This window comes from Nerophis lumbriciformis, linkage group LG10 (assembly GCF_033978685.3).
Source record: "Nerophis lumbriciformis linkage group LG10, RoL_Nlum_v2.1, whole genome shotgun sequence".
In the NCBI taxonomy this organism is placed as follows: Eukaryota; Metazoa; Chordata; class Actinopteri; order Syngnathiformes; family Syngnathidae; genus Nerophis; species Nerophis lumbriciformis.
In genome coordinates this window covers 23,068,192-23,089,165 of record NC_084557.2, presented here as the reverse complement: position 1 = coordinate 23,089,165, position 20,974 = coordinate 23,068,192, and the positions used below count along the sequence as shown (strand labels likewise).

General features: G+C 39.6%; 1 protein-coding gene across 7 annotated transcripts in view; it reads left to right on the top strand.

Annotated features, from left to right (window-relative positions):
• brsk2a (BR serine/threonine kinase 2a) overlaps positions 1 to 20,974 on the top strand; it is a 521,979-nt gene that overhangs the window by 475,663 nt on the left and 25,342 nt on the right. For 3 of the 7 annotated variants that reach the window (XM_061969996.2, XM_061969998.2, XM_061969997.1), the window contains 3 exons: positions 1,425 to 2,160; positions 2,251 to 2,299; positions 7,423 to 7,546. In XM_061969996.2, the coding sequence (XP_061825980.1) occupies positions 1,425 to 2,160; positions 2,251 to 2,299; positions 7,423 to 7,546 (909 nt within the window). Of the gene's footprint in view, positions 1 to 1,424; positions 2,170 to 2,250; positions 2,300 to 7,422; positions 7,547 to 20,974 lie in introns of all 7 variants that reach the window. The other 4 variants (XM_061969999.2, XM_061970001.2, XM_061970000.2 and 1 more) reach the window with 2 other exon arrangements.

Below are 20,974 nucleotides of genomic sequence, written 5' to 3'. Positions count from 1 at the left end.
CTTCCCGAAAATCTCCCGGGGCAACCATTCTCCCGAATTTCTCCCGATTACCACCCGGACAACAATATTGGGGGCGTGCGTGCCTTAAAGGCACCTGTCGTCACGTCCGCTTTTCCTCCATACAAACAGCGTGCCGGCCCAGTCACATAATATATGCGGCTTTTACACACACATAAGTGAATGCAAGACATACTTGATCAACAGCCATACAAGTCACACTGAGGGTGGCCGTATAAACAACTTTAACACTGTTACAAATATGCGCCACACTGTGAACCCACACCAAACAAGAATGGCAAACACATTTCGGGAGAACATCCGCACCGTAACACAACATAAACACAACAGAACAAATACCCAGCACCCCTTGCAGCCCTAACTCTTCCGGGACGCTACAATATACACCCCCGTTAACACAACAACCCCGCCACCCGCCACCCCCCAACCCCGTCGCCCCTCCCCCCGCCCCATCTCCCGAATTTGGAGGTTTCAAGGTTGGCAAGTATGACAATTAGCTGAGATACAGCTAGTATCTCCAAAAACTCATGAACAGGGGAGGGGCACTTGTATGTAGAAGTACCATTGTACTCACTTCTGTGAGCAAACTTCTCTTCAAAGCCCAACGCGTTTTGTCACTCCATCCTCTCTCAGCTTAATTACCTTCTCGCTTTGTATTCTGGTGCCTAAGCTTTGGGGAAATCCAGCTCAAAGAATACGTTACAAAATCCTACTTTTTCTATAGTATGGAGTAGGCCTGTAATAAATGTATCCAGTTGACTAAGCTAAGAACGCTCTGCATAAGCCAGCATTCTAAAAACAATATCCTCAACCCACAGATTTTCTTTTTACTTGATCTGAAAGGGAGATAGATTTGAAACTCAATGTTTTTTTCTATGGAACATTCTAATGAATCCTGTTCATGATCATTTTACCCAATGTGGTTTAAATTGCAAGATTAAAAATCAACAGAAGAGCAATAAACCTTGCTGGAGCCTTTGGTGCTGACTTCTAACACTTGAGATCCAAACTGTCCTTCCTGCCTGTTTGTAATTACCACATGGCTGTTCTTTTCTCAACCTCTTATTTCTGTCTTTCTATATACTTTTGAAGTGTTTGCTTGCTCAGTTTATCGTCTTATTCCCAAAATGCATTTGCTTTGTTTTCTAACCGCATGTTTCTTTTCTGTTTTTCTTTCATTTTTGTCTCCATTTTTGACCCATCTTTTGTGTACTCTTGTATTTCTTCCTCTGCATGTTTGTTTCTTCTTTGTCCTGTCTCTGGACTTTGTTCCTGTCTTTGTATATCTTGACATTATCCTTGTGTTTCTTGACTTTATTCCTTTGGTTTGTTGTCCTTATTCCTCTGTTTGTATGAATCTGGGTCTTCCTTGGTATTCCATCACCTGCCTGTATTGGCCATAACAGCCAGTTAGAAAGTTTAGTGTTCCACCTCAAATCCCCGATTTGCCGCAGTCTACAAACACCAGCCCCTGTCCTTCCCCCGAGCCAATTCCAAATCGCACAGGCCCACGTATCTCTACGCCGAACTCACTCGCCCCGAGCGCCGAGGCCGTTTCGGCCGCTCTTAACAAGACACAAACTCTCCCGACCAAGCCCAAAGTTGCCCCAAAGGCTCTTCAAGCCACAAGATCCAACCCGCTCCCTGAAGCTTCATTAGATGCAGCAACCTCGCCGGAGTCCTTAGCTCCGTCCCAGACCTCGTCACACCCCGCATCCATCTCTATGCCCCCCACACCAACCTCTCCGCTATCGCCAACCTTTCCGAGCCCCGTTGCTTCCATCTTAAACAGCCCCCAAGTGAGGCGCTCCCATTTCGCTGCCAACCCCCAACTCTCTGTGCCCTTCAGCCCAGCGATGCCTCCCTCCTCAATCCGTCTGCACCACTTTCACCCATATGCTGACCACCCACCTAAATCTATCCCCCTCATACAGGTTACACCCCACCCTTCCCCTAGAGGTAGCCCCCTACCGACCCCAAAGGGCACCCCGGTGCACACGCCTAAGGACAGCCCGGCCGGAACTCCCAGCCCGACGCCGCCCCCCAGCCCCTCCATTGGCGGCATGCCATGGAGGACGCGCCTCAATTCCATCAAGAACAGTTTCCTGGGTTCACCACGCTTCCACCGCAGGAAACTCCAAGGTGTGAGAAGTAAATAAAAAATATATTATCTTGCTCCACATTATTCATCTATTTGAGCCTCTGTCTCACCTCTAACTCTCCATTCCACAGTTCCCACGCAAGATGAGATGTCTAGTCTCACTCCAGAGTCTTCCCCAGAGTAAGTAAATGCTGTACTTTTACTGTCATTGTCGTGCATATCTAGCCATACCACAGTAGAAGTACTAAGTCACATCCTGAGTTTTATACAACAAACTTATGAATAACTGGGTTTTTAAAGACCGACTGATCTTATCACAAGCATCAGTTATTAGTATATGCTAAATATCCAGACACACAACAATTCCAGTAATTTATTTAAAGGGGAACTGCACTTTTAGAAAAATTGTGCCTATTGTTCACAATCCTTATGAAAGACATGACGACGTATGGATATTTTTTTAATGCATTCTGAATTATAAAGTCTGCTTACAATGGAGCGTATGAGAACTACTCAATTCTGCCTATAAAGCCCTTAAAAACATCCAAACACCTCCATTAGGGTTTTATATACTGTACATTATGTAAGTATATATGGAATGTAGTAACGGGCACATTTTAATAACATGACATATTTACGTATTTTGATCATTTTAAGCATCTACGGCGCATTAATTTAAAAAATGCATCACAACGGTTGCTTTGAGAGCCAACAAACATAAGAAAACATCACTTACTGTACATGGTCTGCTGTCATTAGGATGCGGACTGCTTGGATGTTGATATATTCCCATTTAGATGAAAAATGTCTCATAATCGTCACAAAGAAATGTTGTGGGAAGCGCTTTTCGTGTCACCCTCGCCAGTTCCAGGTCCTAAATGGCTGTCAAAGTGTACCAACTTGTCGGATTATATTCCCAGCCATCTACTTTTCATGTGAGATGCATGATTTATGATCTATAATAAAATTGCAGGGAGCAAGGAAGCGCTCGATGATGTAAACATAGGCACAAGTGATTATGTCGCCGATATAAATAGTTTGTCTGCGTTAGCGCTTATAATAACAATATCATTAATACTTGGTTAATATTCAAGGCACGAAATGTAAATGGAGTATTGTTGGCGCTTTTTGAATGGTTATTTATCGGATTTGAAGGGCGGTGGGGCTCCCATTGGCTCCGCTGTAAGCACACTTTTATTTACATTTATTTAATTTTCCAATGCAAAAAAAAATATCCATCCGTCGTCATGTTTTTCATAATGATTGTGAACGATAGGCAAAATGAAAAAAATAAGTTCCACTTTAAGGGTTAAAGCATTCCCTTAATTAAAGGGGTTACACGTGTACTCAAAGTGAGGAAATCCTTTAATTGAATCTTTTAAGTGTGAGCCATCTTTCCATTTTATACAAAATACTAATAGTGGTTATTTGCTGACTTTTCAATGAAAATGTTTAGGGCTGGGACGGTTTGTCGAATTTGTCGATGTCATAGATAACGTCAATGTCAACATAGTGGTTTTCCAATCGATAAGCCTTCGATCATTATTGGCCAATTTCTGTAGAAAAGTTTGTAATTGCCAGATACCAATCAATACCTTTCAATGATGATGATAAAAAATGATTACCGTATTTTTCGGAGTATAAGTCGCTCCGGAGTATAAGTCGCACCGGCCGAAAATGCATAATAAAAAAGGAAAAAAACACATATAAGTCGCACTGGAGTATAAGTCGCATTTTTTGGGGAAATTTATTTGATAAAACCCAACACCAAGGATAGACATTTGAAAGGCAATTTAAAATAAATAAAGAATAGTGAACAACAGGCTGAATAAGTGTACGTTATATGACGCATAAACAACCAACTGAGAACGTGCCTGGTATGTTAATGTAACATATTATGGTACAGAGGTGTGGACTCGAGTCACATGACTTGGACTCGAGTCAGACTCGAGTCATGAATTTGATGACTTTAGACTCGACTTGACAAAATGTAAAAAGACTTGCAACTCGACTTAGACTTTAACATCAATGACTTGTGACTTCACTTGGACTTGAGCCTTTTGAATTGACATGACTTGACATGACTTGCTACTTTCCCCAAAACCCAAAGATGAAAAAGTTATTCGGGAGCGCTCCGTATTTTTCATTGTGTACTTGTCTATCAGCGTTGCGTGTGTCAGCTGGTGTGGTCTCAGTACAACAGCCAATCAAATTAGATCTACTTTGTTTTCATCACACAGCATTCATCCAATCAAATTGCAGGACAACCAACGAAGAAGACATGTCCAAACCACACGCCAGTGAACAAAAAATGATACCTAAAATATTTTCGTTTGGGTATAAAAATTACGAGGTGGTCAACACAAAACGGTTTGCAGTATGCAACACATGCGGTTCGAAAATTACTGATGGAGAGGCAACAACTTCCAACTTCGTCCGGCATTTGAAGTTGCACAAAGAACGGTAAGTTTTGAATGTAAGATAACGTTTATTGGCGAAGTAACGTGACTTTTATTTGCTGTGTAGTTAAATCAGTGAGGCTGTAAACTCACTGCTAACGTTATAACGTTATTGCAAACACGGGAATCTGTTGCAGTTCACTACCTTATTCATACTTTTTGTTCAGTGATTTTTTTAAGCAGGGTTACGTTAGTCAATATATCACACGTAACGTTAGACGGCGGTCAGCAGCACCGCGTATTTTAGCCACCTAAAAAAAGACAAAAATAGTAAAATAAAGGTCAGTTAAAATGTATACTATATTATGAATATGTGTACCGTTTTAGCTAGCTTTCTGACATACTGTTGGTTGTTTACCTCAGTGGTCCCCAACCACCGGGCCGCGGCCCGGTACTGGTCCATGGATCGATTGGTATCGGGCCGCACAAGAAATATATATATATTTTTTTTCTTTTTTTAATTAAATCAACATAAAAAACACAAGATACACTTACAAGTAGTGCACCAACCCAAAAAAACTATCTCCCCCTTTTGTTCTGGGCAATGAACATGACTCTTCCTTCACTGTTCCGAGTGGCCATGAGAGTCTTGGCAGTGCCTGCCTCCAGTGCTCCAGTGGAGCGAGTTTTCAGCCATGGTGGCATCATACTACACCCCCATCATGCACAAATGACTGACAGACTCTTGGCTAATTTGGTCTTTTGCAAATGCAATGCAGCATAGGGCCCTGCCATATAAAAAGTACAACTTTTTTGTTATGTTCACGTATATGTCATGTTTTTTCAATGTTAACACTTTTGTACAAATAAGTACATTTGCACTTTATTTTTCAATGTGTTTGTTCTGTAAAGGAATGAGTTAATGTTTAAAATGACTGGTTAATAGTGCTATTATAAAGTGCAATGTCAGCACAATTTTCTTTCCTGCAATTTAAAATGCACTTGTTTTAATAAATAAATACAGCGTTTGAAAAGCATACACAATCTGTGTTAATATATTAGTCTGTGGTTAAAAGGACTTGAAAGGACTCGAAACTCAAAATGCAGGACTTAGGACTTGACTTGAGACTTTCCAGTCTTGACTTTGGACTTGACTCGGGGCTTGCCTGTCTTGACTCGGGACTTGACTCGGACTTGAGGGCAAAGACTTGAGACTTACTTGTGACTTGCAAAACAATGACTTGGTCCCACCTCTGTTATGGTAAGAGTCATTCAAATAACGATAACATATAGGACATGCTATACGTTTATCAAACAATCTGTCACTCCTAATCGCTAAATCCCATGAAATCTTATACGTCTAGTCTCTTACGTGAATGACCTAAATAATATTATTTGATATGTTACGGTAATGTGTTAAAAATTTCACACATAAGTCGCTCCTGAGTATAAGTCGCACCCCCGAGCAAAACTATGAAAAAACTGCGACTTATAGTCCGAAAAATACGGTACTTGTGGCTCTTTCCTTAGCAGGTTGGTCAGTTTGTTGACAGGCAAGGCTACTACCATATTTTCGGGCTAAAGAGCGCACCGGGATATAAGCCGCACCCAGTTTTACAATAAAAAAAATTTTTTTCCATATATTAGCTGCACGAGACTATAAGCTGCAGATCTATACGTTGTAAAATGAGTTTTTTTACATTTGTAAATGTTAACTTACATACCTTAATTTTTTCCAAACGATGCCTGTTACACCTCAGTAAAACAGCTGATCAAACAAAACAGAAGTCATCGTCATGGACCCACTAGCTCCAAGTTAGCTCTCCACACGGCTAAACAGACTCGATAATTCCACAGTGACGTCTTGGTGAGTTTACTGAGGAATAATTTAAACAGAAACAATATAAAAATAATGCTATTGTAAGTTAATAATACTAACACAGACACTCGTAAACGTGTTAGCATATTAGCTAATGCTAACAACACTACCGTCATTACGTTACTATAGCACGTACAAATATGCATTAAAACACTCCTACAGACATCACACATGGGATGGTTTAGTAAGTATAAACAGTTTTAGTTATATTGTAAAACTTACAAACATTGCTTAGAGTGATGAATGAAGAATCCATACAATTAGAAACGCAATGGACGTTTTGAAGACGGAAACACACTCTACTTCCAGCTGTTGAAAGCCCTAAATGGAAAGACACTGCAGCACCTGCAGTGAGTGAATTCATCCAAAAGATGGCGCCATAGCACAAACAACAATCTCAGTGTTTTTGCTTATTTATTTATTTATTTTTTTCTTTTGGCCGTCGGAGAAGGAAAATCCGTAAATTAGCCATTTCGTCTTATAAGCCGCAAGGTTCAAAGTGAAGGAAAAAAAATTAATAAAAGCTACTAATAAATATCACTCATTGTACATTTTCTATATACTAGTGTACTGTATCTTGAGTTACTCTGTGAATGTTTTCATTGAAGGTCACAGAAACTACATCAAGTACACACTCAAGGCCCATTTCACAGGTGTTACACTGTTGACACATTTACATGTATAACAATTTATTCACATGGAATATTTTGTATTAATTAATTAGTGCAGTGGCGCGCATTGTGTGGAGTTTGCTCTTTTTTCTTGTGTTTATTTTCTCCAGGTACATATCCCAAAAACATGCATGTAAGGTTAATTGGAGCCTGTAAATTGTCCATAGGGTGCATGGTTGTTTGTTTATGTTCCCTGTGATTGCTGGCGACCAGTCCAGGGTTTACCCCGCCCCTCACCCAAAGTCGGCTGGGATAGGCTCCATCTTATTTGTAACTGTGAACAGTACAGCATGAATAAATGAATGGATGCATCGGTGGTGGCAGTGACACATTGTTTTTCTTCCCTTTCCACAGACTTGCCAAAAAATCCTGGTTTGGTAACTTTATCAACCTGGAAAAGGAGGAGCAGATCTTCATTGTCATCAGGGACAAACCTCTCAGCTCCATCAAGGCCGACATTGTTCAAGCATTTCTCTCGGTACGATCCACTTAAATGCTTAAATAGACATTGTCCAAGAAACTTAAGAAGTTTAAAGAGGAACTGCACTTTTTTTTGGGAATTGAGCCAATCGTTCACAATCATTATAAAATTCATGACGACAGATGGATTTTTTTAAATGCATTCTAAAACATTAAATTAATTTGATCAAAAGTCAGCTTACAATGTAGCCTATAGGAGCCGTTCAATTCTGTCTATAGAGCCCCTAAAACAGTGGTTCTTAACCTTGTTGGAAGTACCGAACCCCACCAGTTTCATATGCGCATTCACCAAACCATTATTTAGTGAAAAATAAAATGTTTTTTTCTTTAATTTAATCTTAATTTATAAATATTAATCATGAAATTATGTTATTATTTTAAAGAAATACTAATAAAGATATATTTTACAAACAGAAAGTTACAGGAATGTACACATGATCCCATGTTTACATCTCATTGTGCAACATGTGAATGTTTTAGTGGGAACTAAATGCGATATCTGAAAGGGGTACAAATTATTTCCAGAGCAGGACCTCCACCCAGACATACTATACTAGTACACAGCTCATGAAAAACAATATTTTTTGTTATTGTCATTGTAAGTGGGCCAAAACACTTATATTAGAAAATAATCTCATGGAAAAGACTGCTGTCATTTGAGTAATAAAACATTTAACTTGTTATTTAGTCAGGTTTGGGACAGGTGTGCTGCTGGTGTGGCCACAGTGCATGTGCACGTCTGACGTCGCTCACATGTGCTCCACTGAATGCTCAAGGAGTTTTTATGTTTGCTCACGCATATGGAAAATTAGAGGGAACATTGTTTGGGTTATCTATAATACGTCGATAGGGAGAAGTTTTTATTTACACGATGAGTCGGGTGTGTCTTGACCTCCACGGCGCAGCCTCCGCCGAACCCCTGAGGCCGACTCACCGAACCCCTAAGGTCTGATCGAACCCAGGTTAAGAACCACTGCCCTAAAAGAACATCCAAACACCTCCGTTAGGGTTTTATATATGTAATGTAGTAACTTGGGACATTTATAATAACATTCAGTATTTATGTATTTTGATCATTTTAAGTATACTGCGCATTAATTTAAAATAACGCATCACATTTGCTTTTTTTTTCTTCATAACTGATTATTACTCACTACAGACTTTGGGAGCCAACAAACACAATAAAACATCACTTACTGTACAAGGTCTGCTGTCATTAGGATGCTGATTGTTGGGATGTTCATATATTCCTATTTAGATGAAAAAATGTCTCATAAACCTTGTGAAGAAAAACGGGGTCGGAGGAGGGGGTGAACAAGCGCTTTTCGTGTCGTCCTATTAATTGTTCCACCATGACCAGATCTGCAATTGCATTGGTTTGACGTGACTGGACTAAATTTATTGGTGGTATGTGAAGCTTGTGAACCAGAAACAAATCCACATATTAGCGGCAGCATTATACTAGAATCAGAATCAGCTTTACTGGCCAGATATATGTAACTCAATAAATTTGACCTGGTAGACTCTGCTCTCTTTGTATTATGTAAACCAGTGTTTTTCAACCTTTTTTGAGCCAAGGCACATTTTTTGCGTTGAAAAAATCTGGAGGCACACCACCAGCACAAATCGTTAAAAAACGAAACTCAGTTGACAGTAAAAGTCGTTGTCGCAACTGTCGGATATGAATTCAAACCATACCCAACCATGCATCACAATAGCACTTGTCTCAAAGTAGGTCTACTGTCACGACCTGTCACATCCCGCCGTGACTTATTTTGAGTTTTTCGGTGTTTTCCTGTGTGTAGTGTTTTAGTTCTTGTCTTGCGTTCCTATTTTGGTGTTGATTGTCATGTCATGTACAAATGTACTTTGTGGACGCTGTCTGCTCCACACGCTGTAAGTTTTTGCTGTCGTCCAGCATTCTGTTTTTGTTTACTTTGTAGCCAGTTTTAGTTTCGTTCTGCATAGCTTTCCCTAACGTTCAATGCCTTTTCTTAGGGGCACTCACCTTTTGTTTATTTTTGTTTTTTTACCTGCACGCTGCTTCCCGTTGTTTTCGACATCTACAAAGCAATTAGCTACCGGGTACCACCTACTGATACGGAAGAGTATTACACGGTTACTCCGCCGAGCTCTAGACAGCACCGACACTCAACAACAACACATAATTTGCAGACTATAATTACTGGTTTGCAAAAAATATTTTTATCCTAAATAGGTGAAATTAGATAATCTCCCACGGCACACCAGACTGTGTCTCACGGCACACAGTGGTTGAGAAACACTGAAGTAAACGATAAATATTAACAATGAACTAAAATATAAACAAGTACTTAAATAACTAATGTGCGCAAGGCTATTAAGATAATAGTGCAGTGGTAAGTAGAGCAAAAGTATGATGGTGACCATGAGGTTGGTTGTACATTCACAGTGATACATAAGTTCCAGGGTTATTTCACAGCAACAGGTCTGACAAACTGTGACTGGTTAGCGTTCATCAGTGTGATAGTCTGGGGGAAGAAACTGCTCTTATGACGGGTGGTTTTGGCGTAAAGTGGTTTGGAAGATACGAAGTGATTCTAACTTCAAGAACAGGCTGCGAGAACGCACAAGGAAGCAGACGGCAAAAAAAACGATGTGGTTTGGAAATAGCTCAATGACCTAAAGGATGCTGAAGCCGAGCAGAAGTTGGGGTTAGGAGCTCCTGGCATCGCCGTGTGTAGTCAACCTCAGCAGCTCCTCCAGGTGTTGCTCACCAATCTGCCCATCATCAGTATATACCAGGGGTCGGCAACCCGCAGCTCCCTTGCGGCTCTTTGATCACTCTGATGCGGCTCAGCTGCATACTTGCCGACCCCCCTGATTTTCCCGGGAGACTTCCGGATTTCAGTGCCTCTCGCAGAAACCTCCCGGGATTAATATTCTCAGATTTTCACCCTTACAATAATAATAAGGGCGTCGGTTGAGGTGGGCGGGGGTTGGTAGCGGGGGTGTATAATGTAGCCCGGAAGAGTTCGGGCTGCATGGGATTCTGGGTATTTATTCTGGTGTGTTTATGTTGTGTTACGGTGCAGATGTTCTCCCGAAATGTGTTTGTCATTCTTGTTTGGTGTGGGTTCACAGTGTGGCGCATTATTAGTAAGAGTGTTAAAGTTTTTTATACCGCCACCGTCAGTGTAACCTGTGTGGTTGTTGACCAAGTATGCCTTGCTGTCACTTATGTGAGCAAGCAGAAGCCCTAAACAACGTGTGGCTGGGCCGGCACGCTGGTTGTAGTGGGTGCTAAATGCTGTACCATCACGGCACGTTCGAGAGAATAGTTGCCCTGAAATTCGTAGTCTGCCGGAAAAATCAGGAGGGTTGACAAGTATGACGCTGTCAAGCGCCATTCATATAAAACCCGCGGGCCGCACTAACATTAAATTTTCATATTAAAGGGGAACATTATCACAATTTCAGAAGGGTTAAAACCATTAAAATTATTATATTTTTCGAAGTTTTTTTCCAAATTTCACCCATCACGCAATATCCTTAAAAAAAGCTTCAAAGTGCCTGATTTTAACCATCGTTATAAACACCCGTCCATTTTCCTGTGATGTCACATAGTGATGCCAACACAAACAAACATGGCGGAAAGAACAGCAAGCTATAGCGACATTAGCTCGGATTCAGACTCGGATTTCAGCGGCTTAAGCGGTTCAACAGATTACGAATGTATTGAAACGGATGGTTGTAGTGTGGAGGCAGGTAGCGAAAACGAAATTGAAGAAGAAACTGAAGCTATTGAGCCATATAGGTTTGAACCGTATGCAAGCGAAACCGACGAAAACGACACGACAACCAGCGACATGGGAGAAAGCGAGGACAAATTCGGCGATCGCCTTCTAACCAACGATTGGTATGTGTTTGTTTGGCATTAAAGGAAACTAACAACTATGAACTAGGTTTACAGCATATGAAATACATTTGGCAACAACATGCACTTTGAGAGTGCAGACAGCCCAATTTTCATCAATTAATATATTCTGTAGACATACCCTCATCCGCGCTCTTTTCCTGAAAGCTGATATGTCCAGTTTTGGAGTTGATGTCAGCAGGCCAGGGAAGCTAGGGTCGATATTCTTCTCTTGATCATCTTCGGTGGCATAAGGGACGGTGTGAGCCAAGACATCCATGGGGTTTAGCTCGCTCGTCTGCGGGAACAAACTGCCGCCATTGCTTGCCGTGCTACCGAGGACCTTTGTCCCTGAATTGCTCACACACTCCGGAAGATTCAATGGGGGTCTGGCGGCAGATTTCTTTGACTTTATCATTGGAAATGCATCTGCTTTGAGTGTCGCAGGATATACACACATTCTTGCCATCTCTGTCGTAGCATAGCTTTCGTGCGGAACAAACGTCCAATTTCTTGCCACTTTCGCATCTTTGGGCCACTGGTGCAACTTGAATCCGTCCCTGTTCGTGTTGTTACACCCTCCGACAACACACCGACGAGGCATGATGTCTCCAAGGTACGGAAAACAGTCGAAAAAACTGAAAATAACAGAGCTGATTTGACTCGGTGTTTGAGAAAATGGCGGATTGCTTCCCGATGTGACGTCACATTGTGACGTCATCGCTCCGAGAGCGAATACTAGAAAGGCGTTTAATTCGCCAAAATTCACCCATTTAGAGTTCGGAAATCGATTAAAAAAATATATGGTCTTTTTTCTGCAACATCAAGGTATATATTGATGCTTACATAGGTCTGGTGATAATGTTCCCCTTTAAGGTGTGGGCCGCGTGTCTGAGACCCTTGGTTTATACATAGCACAAAGCAAAAAAAACAACTTTGTATGCAGTGTTATTTCATTTTAAATTTCAAAAGATTTTTTTGGCTCCCATTGTTTTCTTTAATTTGTGAAACTGGTCAAAATGGCTCTTTGACTGGTAAAGGTTGCCGACCCCTGGTATATACAATCACAGGGTTTAAAACGTGGGAAATAAGTAGCAGCTTATAGTTACGGTACTCTTTCTTGTACCTATTCTAGTATTTAACATCAGTAAGTCTGATTAATGAAATTAAAATGTTCGAACTCTGATCATGGTTATTCCGGTGAAGAGTTATTTTCTATTGTAAAACTGACAGCAGCATGTAGACCTGTGCCATGTAAAAGTGATCTTAGTTGGGTCGTCGCAACTCCCCCACCTGACCTTACCGAGTGTCTGCTTCTTTCCAGGTACGCGCTTTGCGAGTACGCGGCGGGCCTCAGGTCTGCTGCGAACGCGCTCGTAATTTATGTAGCCATTCAGCCAACCGCTTGTGCTCATCTTCTATTTTCCCCCCGACTGCAGACTCAACTGGAGGTGAAAAGGAAATCGACAGAAAGCATCAATGATTAGCATATAGATGCTTTGCCGCCAATGTCGGCTATTGAGCATGTGTTTATGTTTTTTTGTGCGACTATTTGGATGAGCGGTGTGAGGACATGCCAATGTGTGGCGGCCGTAGAATTAGTGGATATGCATAACTGCAGCATTAGCAGAATCTAGTTGGGCATTCAGCGAGCGTGATTGAACATAACCCACACTCACCTTAGTTAGATTTCAACAAAGTCGAAATAAATGCGAGCATGCTCGGCCTGCCTGCACAGGTCAATGTCAAATATGTTCCCCCATCCCTGGAGGTGGCTATTATCCCCCCTGGGCTGTGCTAGCTGGTATTTCCGACAGAAGATTGGCACCCAAACTCGCGGAATTTATATCTTGAAGCACACTCACATTAATGGAATGTCAACCCTCCACATCAGCAAGGTGAAACGCAGCAATTTCACAACTCACCTTTTTTATTGGGCATACAAATTCATTTTAGGAGGAAGAGCACAATGTTGGGTGACTCAAAACTACATTAGGTTAAGTCCCTCACAACCATATTTGTCTCATGTGCCTCATATTTTATGGAGGTTTCTCATTTGCAACAATTGTTTAAAAAAACATGCCTATGAATGTTCTCTTTCATCCAGGCCATTGTCATCTCAGGGCATTCAATCGATCACAGCTGGACTCTTTGGTTTGTCTTAGAAGACGTTTCGCCTCTCATCCAAGTAGGCTTCATCAGTTCATGCTCATAGACTTAGATTGGTCAGATCTAGTCTTGGACTTAGATTGGTCAGATTTAGTCTTGGACTTAGATTGGTCAGATTTAGTCTTGGACTTAGATTGGTCAGATTTAGTCTTGGACTTAGATTGGTCAGATCTAGTCTTAGACTTAGATTAGTCAGATCTAGTCTTAGACTTAGATTGGTCAGATCTAGTCTTAGTCTTAGATTGGTCAGATCTAGTCTTAGACTTGGATTAGTCAGATCTAGTTTTGGATTTAGATTAGTCAGATCTAGTCTTGGACTTAGATTGGTCAGATCTAGTCTTGGATTTAGATTGGTCAGATCTAGTCTTAGACTGGTCAGATTTAGTCTTGGACTTAGATTGGTCAGATCTAGTCTTAGACTTAGATTAGTCAGATCTAGTCTTGGACTTAGATTGGTCAGATCTAGTTTTAGACTTAGACTAGTCAGATCTAGTCTTGGACTTAGATTGGTCAGATCTAGTCTTGGTCTTAGATTGGTCAGATCTAGTCTTAGACTTAGATTAGTCAGATCTAGTCTTGGACTTAGATTAGTCAGATCTAGTCTTGGACTTAGATTGGTCAGATCTAGTCTTAGTCTTAGATTGGTCAGATCTAATCTTAGACTTAGATGAGTCAGATCTAGTCTTAGACTTAGATGAGTCAGATCTAGTCTTGGACTTAGATTGGTCAGATTTAGTCTTGGACTTAGATTGGTCAGATCTAGTCTTAGACTTAGATTAGTCAGATCTAGTCTTAGACTTAGATTGGTCAGATCTAGTCTTAGTCTTAGATTGGTCAGATCTAGTCTTAGACTTGGATTAGTCAGATCTAGTTTTGGACTTAGATTAGTCAGATCTAGTCTTGGACTTAGATTGGTCAGATCTAGTCTTGGATTTAGATTGGTCAGATCTAGTCTTAGACTTAGATTGGTCAGATTTAGTCTTGGACTTAGATTGGTCAGATCTAGTCTTAGACTTAGATTAGTCAGATCTAGTCTTGGACTTAGATTGGTCAGATCTAGTTTTAGACTTAGACTAGTCAGATCTAGTCTTGGACTTAGATTGGTCAGATCTAGTCTTGGTCTTAGATTGGTCAGATCTAGTCTTAGACTTAGATTAGTCAGATCTAGTCTTGGACTTAGATTAGTCAGATCTAGTCTTGGACTTAGATTGGTCAGATCTAGTCTTAGTCTTAGATTGGTCAGATCTAATCTTAGACTTAGATTAGTCAGATCTAGTCTTAGACTTAGATGAGTCAGATCTAGTCTTGGACTTAGATTGGTCAGATTTAGTCTTGGACTTAGATTGGTCAGATTTAGTCTTGGACTTAGATTGGTCAGATTTAGTCTTGGACTTAGATTGGTCAGATCTAGTCTTAGACTTAGATTAGTCAGATCTAGTCTTAGACTTAGATTGGTCAGATCTAGTCTTAGTCTTAGATTGGTCAGATCTAGTCTTAGACTTGGATTAGTCAGATCTAGTTTTGGACTTAGATTAGTCAGATCTAGTCTTGGACTTAGATTGGTCAGATCTAGTCTTGGATTTAGATTGGTCAGATCTAGTCTTAGACTTAGATTGGTCAGATTTAGTCTTGGACTTAGATTGGTCAGATCTAGTCTTAGACTTAGATTAGTCAGATCTAGTCTTGGACTTAGATTGGTCAGATCTAGTTTTAGACTTAGACTAGTCAGATCTAGTCTTGGACTTAGATTGGTCAGATCTAGTCTTGGTCTTAGATTGGTCAGATCTAGTCTTAGACTTAGATTAGTCAGATCTAGTCTTGGACTTAGATTAGTCAGATCTAGTCTTGGACTTAGATTAGTCAGATCTAGTCTTAGTCTTAGATTGGTCAGATCTAATCTTAGACTTAGATTAGTCAGATCTAGTCTTAGACTTAGATGAGTCAGATCTAGTCTTGGACTTAGATTGGTCAGATCTAGTTTTAGACTTAGATTAGTCAGATCTAGTCTTGGACTTAGATTCGTCAGATCTAGTCTTATACTTAGATTAGTCAGATCTAGTCTTGGACTTAGATTGGTCAGATCTAGTCTTAGACTTAGATTAGTCAGATCTAGTCTTAGACTTAGATTAGTCAGATCTAGTCTTGGACGTAGATTGGTCAGATCTAGTCTTAGTCTTAGATTGGTCAGGTTTAGACTTAGATTAGTCAGATCTAGTTTTGCACTTAGATTAGTCAGATCTAGTCTTGGACTTAGATTGGTCAGATCTAGTCTTAGACTTAGATTGGTCAGATCTAGTCTTAGACTTAGATTAGTCAGATCTAGTCTTGGACTTAGATTGGTCAGATCTAGTCTTAGACTCAGATTAGTCAGATCTAGTCTTGGACTTAGATTGGTCAGATCTAGACTTAGATTAGTCAGATCTAGTCTTGGACTTAGATTGGTCAGATCTAGTCTTAGTCTTAGATTGGTCAGGTTTAGACTTAGATTAGTCAGATCTAGTTTTGGACTTAGATTAGTCAGATCTAGTCTTGGACTTAGATTGGTCAGATCTAGTCTTGGATTTAGATTGGTCAGATCTAGTCTTAGACTTAGATTGGTCAGATCTAGTCAATCGGCTGGTGCCAAAACCCCAAATATTTATAGTCCACAAACCAGGAGAGTGTTCCTGGGCAAGGATAGTTGCGCCCTATCGTAGTGAGACAAACAACTGTTGAGAAGCAAACAAACAATCCTACTGTCAAAGATAACGACAGTCGTTATAGTGTAATTGGACAGGAAGGACGGATGGTACGAAAGAGGAGTGAGGGAAGCCATCTATGTCAAGGTTGAAAAATCATCCCTGAACAGAGGAGGTGGTCTGCGACATCACCTGTCTCCCACATACAACACTGTCCTTTCAACCGTTCTTAAAATACTCTGCAATCTAGCCTCCAACAAATAACCCTTTTTGCCATTTGTTTACAACTGAATGGAATGCTAACGTGGGTGATTCCAAAAATTTTGGGCTGGTAGTAGTAAATTCACAGCAATCATTTTGCCACACAATACGTCAATGCTAACGAGGGGGATTTACACTTCAACGACAGTCGTTTTCTTTGACAGTAAGATTGTTTGTTTGCATCTCAACTAGGAATGTCCGATAATGGCTTTTTGCCGATATCCGATATTGTCCAACTCTTTAATTACCGATACCGATATCAACCGATATATACAGTCGTGGAATTAACACATTATTATGCCTAATTTGGACAACCAGGTATGGTGAAGATAAGGTACTTAAAAAAAAAAAATAATAATAATAAGCTAAATAAATTAAAAATAAATTATTGAATAAAAAAGAAAGTAAAACAATATAAAAACAGTTACATAGAAACTAGAAATTAATGAAAATGACTCAAATTAACTGTTAAAGGTTAGTACTACTAGTGGACCAGCAGCACGCACAATCATGTGTGCTTACGGACTGTATCCCTTGCAGACTGTATTGATATATATTGATATATAATGTAGGAACCAGAATATTAATAACAGAAAGAAACATCCCTTTTGTGTGAATGAGTGTAAATGGGGGAGGGAGGTTTTTTGGGTTGGTGCACTAATTGTAAGTGTATATTGTGTTTTTTATGTTGATTTAATAAAAAATAAAAAATAAAATAAAAATAAAAACGATACCGATAATAAAAAAAACGATACCGATAATTTCCGATATTACATTTTATCGCATTTATCGGCCATCTCTAATCTCAACAGTTGTTTTTCTCACGACAATCAGGCGAAACCATTCTTGCGCAGACACACCCTCATGGTTTTTGGAGTATAAATATTTGGGGTTTCGGCACCAGCCGCTAGACTAGATCTGAACAATCTAAGTCTATGAGCATGACCTGATGAAGCCTAGTGAGGTATTGGCACCAGCCGCTAGACTAGATCTGAGTCTAGTTTAAGTTTAACCAATCTAAGTCTAAGACTAGATCTGACCAGTCTAAGACTAGAGCTGACCAATCTAAGTCTAAGACTAGATCTGACCAATCTAAGTCTTAAGACTAGAGCTGACCAATCTAAGTTTAAGACTAGATCTGACCAATCTATGTCTATGAGTATGAACGGATGAAGCCTACTCGGATGAGAGGCAAAACGTCTTCTAAGACAAACCAAACAGTCATACTCCTTGGCCCTGATTTACTCAAGGTCTGTGTGTCTAAAAACACGTGCAAACTTGATAGCGCACGCAAAGCTGATCTACTAAGCTCGTCCGCAGAAGAGTGTCTCTAGAATGAGTAAACTAGAGATGACAATCCATTCAGCATTTCTGTCTTCATGTATAGAACACCCACAATGCTGGGAAGAGATGCAAATATCAAACATTTAGCATGCAAAATGTAATTCATCAAACCTGCGTCTATATTTAGCACGTTTGAAATGTGCGTGCAAACTGGCACAGTTAACGCATAAATGGGTGTGTGAGAAAGGAGGCGATTGTGCCGCAAAAACATAGACTTAGACAAACTTTATTGATCCACAAGGGAAATTGTTCCACACAGTAACTCGGTTACAAAGGATGGAAAGGATAATGCAGTTATAAAGTAGACAACATTTTTACCATAGTAGCAATATAAAATATAACATATATGTAATATTTACATATTATGTATACAGTATATAATATATACTGATAAATTATATTATTATATATTTTTAAATAGTATATAAAATATATAACAAATCTCAATTACCTTGTGCAATGTTACAGTATATGTAACAGTTGCAGCAAAACAAGAGCAGAATAAAACAGACAATTGAGAGAGAGAATACATACCTGGACTGTCAGATATACAAATAATTGGCATATCGTCTATTCAGCAATATCATTTTATAATGTTGTAACTGCTGGATGACTGACAGGGGAATTGCACTTTTTGGGGGTTGAACTTTGCTTATACTTAACAAACCTTATGTGAGAAAAGAACTCGCGCTTTTCTAACTTGTAAATAAATGCTAGCAAAAGTCAGTTAACAATGGAGGTAATGGTATTGGCTCTATTCCACCTATAAAACGCTCTAAAACAACATCCAAACACGTCCATCAAAGTTTTATATACGCACTCTAAGTATGTATGTAATGTAGTAACAGGCACATTCATAAAAACATGTAATATTTACATATGTTAATCATTTTATATATATTATTTCACAGATGCGTAACAACGTAGATTATTTCCTTCAACAACAACTACTACTAGTCATGGCAGACTTCATGAGAGCCATGAGAGAGACTACTACTTTGAAACAAATGATTATCCAGAACCGTAAGTTTTTTAGCCTGAATATAAGGAGGAGGAGCTACAAGTTTTAGAAGCTGAGTGATAGCAGATTCAGCATGTAGCAGTATTGCTTAGTGCTAAACAAGAAATACAAACTACGAACATAATAAAACAATCACTTACTGTACAATGTCTGCCCTCACTGGGATGCAGACTAATGTGATGTTCATATCTTCCTGTTGAGATGAAAAATGAATCATGCAATCACTCACGTGAAAAAAAAAAAAAGTGGGCGCAAATTAGCGTCTTCGTGTTTTTCTTGCGAAATATGGGTCTAAGTTAAATGTCAAACAGCTCGGTTTATGGACATAACTTTCAACTCTACAAGTGAGAGGCAGGATTTATATTCTAGCAATAACATTTTACCAACTCGAGGTGATGCAGCAGATTGTCAGTAGCTGCATATGCTAGTTAGCTCCCTGTGATAAAGGCGCTGCTAAAAGTAGTTCCTCTGTGTTACCTCTTAAATGAACAATAGCGTTAATACTTGATTAATATGCAGGTTACAACATGTAGATGTGGTATTGGGGGGGTTGGATGTTTTTGATGGCTTTATGGGCACATTAGATTACTCCAATTAGCTTTATTGTTAGCCACCTTATAAATAATACAGGATATAATTCATACAAAAAGAAAGAGTGTATTATTAAGGATGGTGAATGATAGGCAAAATTCCTTAAAAAAGTGCAGGTCCTCTTTAAGAGGCTGATTAAAATAAATTAAATCGATTAATTTTGGTGTATGCTGGCATTTTTTTATGGTTTTCATTTAGACTTCCTGTAGAATATTTAAAAAAAATGTTTGGTTAATATCATACTTGCCAACCTTGAGCCCTCCGATTTCGGGAGGTGGGGGTGGGCGTGGTCGGGGTGGGACGGGGGCGTGGTTGGTGGCGTGGCTAAAAGGGGAGGAGTATATTTACAGCTAGAATTCACCAAGTCAAGTATTTCATATATATATATATATATATATATATATATATATATATATATATATATATATATATATATATATATATAAGAAATACTTGACGTTCAGTGAATTCTAGCTATATATATATTTTTTTTTTTTATTTTTTTTATTATATATATATATATATATATATATATATATATATATATATATAAAATAAATACTTGAATTTCAGTGTTCATTTATTTACACATATACACACACATAACACTCATCTACTCATTGTTGAGTCAAGGGTTGAATTGTCCATCCTTGTTCTATTCTCTGTCACTATTTTTCGAACCATGCTGAACATCCTCTCTGATGATGCATTGATGTGTGGCACGCACAAAAGTGCTTTCATCAAATGCACTAGATGGCAGTATTGTCCTGTTTAAGAGTGTCACAACATTGCTGTTTACGGCAGACGAACTGCTTTACGGTATACAAAAAAGTGACTGCTGTTGTTGTGTGTTGTTGCCACGCTGGGAGGATGTTAATGAAACTGCCTAACAATAAACCCACATAAGAAACCAAGAACTCGCCCTCCATCATTCAATAGTTATAACGTGATTGGGCAGGTACGCTTTTTTATATTGTGGAGGACCTGAGTCCGCCTGAATTTCGTGAGATTTTCGTGAGAAAATTTGTCCCGGGAGGTTTTCGGGAGAGGCGCTGAATTTTGGGAGTCTCCCGGAAAATCCGGGAGGGTTGGCAAGTATGGGTTAATATGCATTTGCTTGCGTCTGGATCATTGCAGACACAACATCATAACGCCGCGGTTGTAGGTTCTGTTGGGTAGATCACACTTATATTGAATTTGTGTGCCGCATGTCATCAACACGACGACATGCCACAGGTTAGAAGACCATATGATGCCATAAATGCGTAGGGAAATGAGTGTCTCCACAGTGACAGCCGGTATGCACGCAAAGACCTCATTTAAATATGGCGGTCTGCACCACTTATGCACTTCTTAGAAATTGTACTACACACAGTCTTAGTAGATCATCAGCAACATGCCCACTAATAGCACATGCCATTTTATAGTTTGCACACGCCGTGAAGCACTTATTGTTTGGATCTTAGT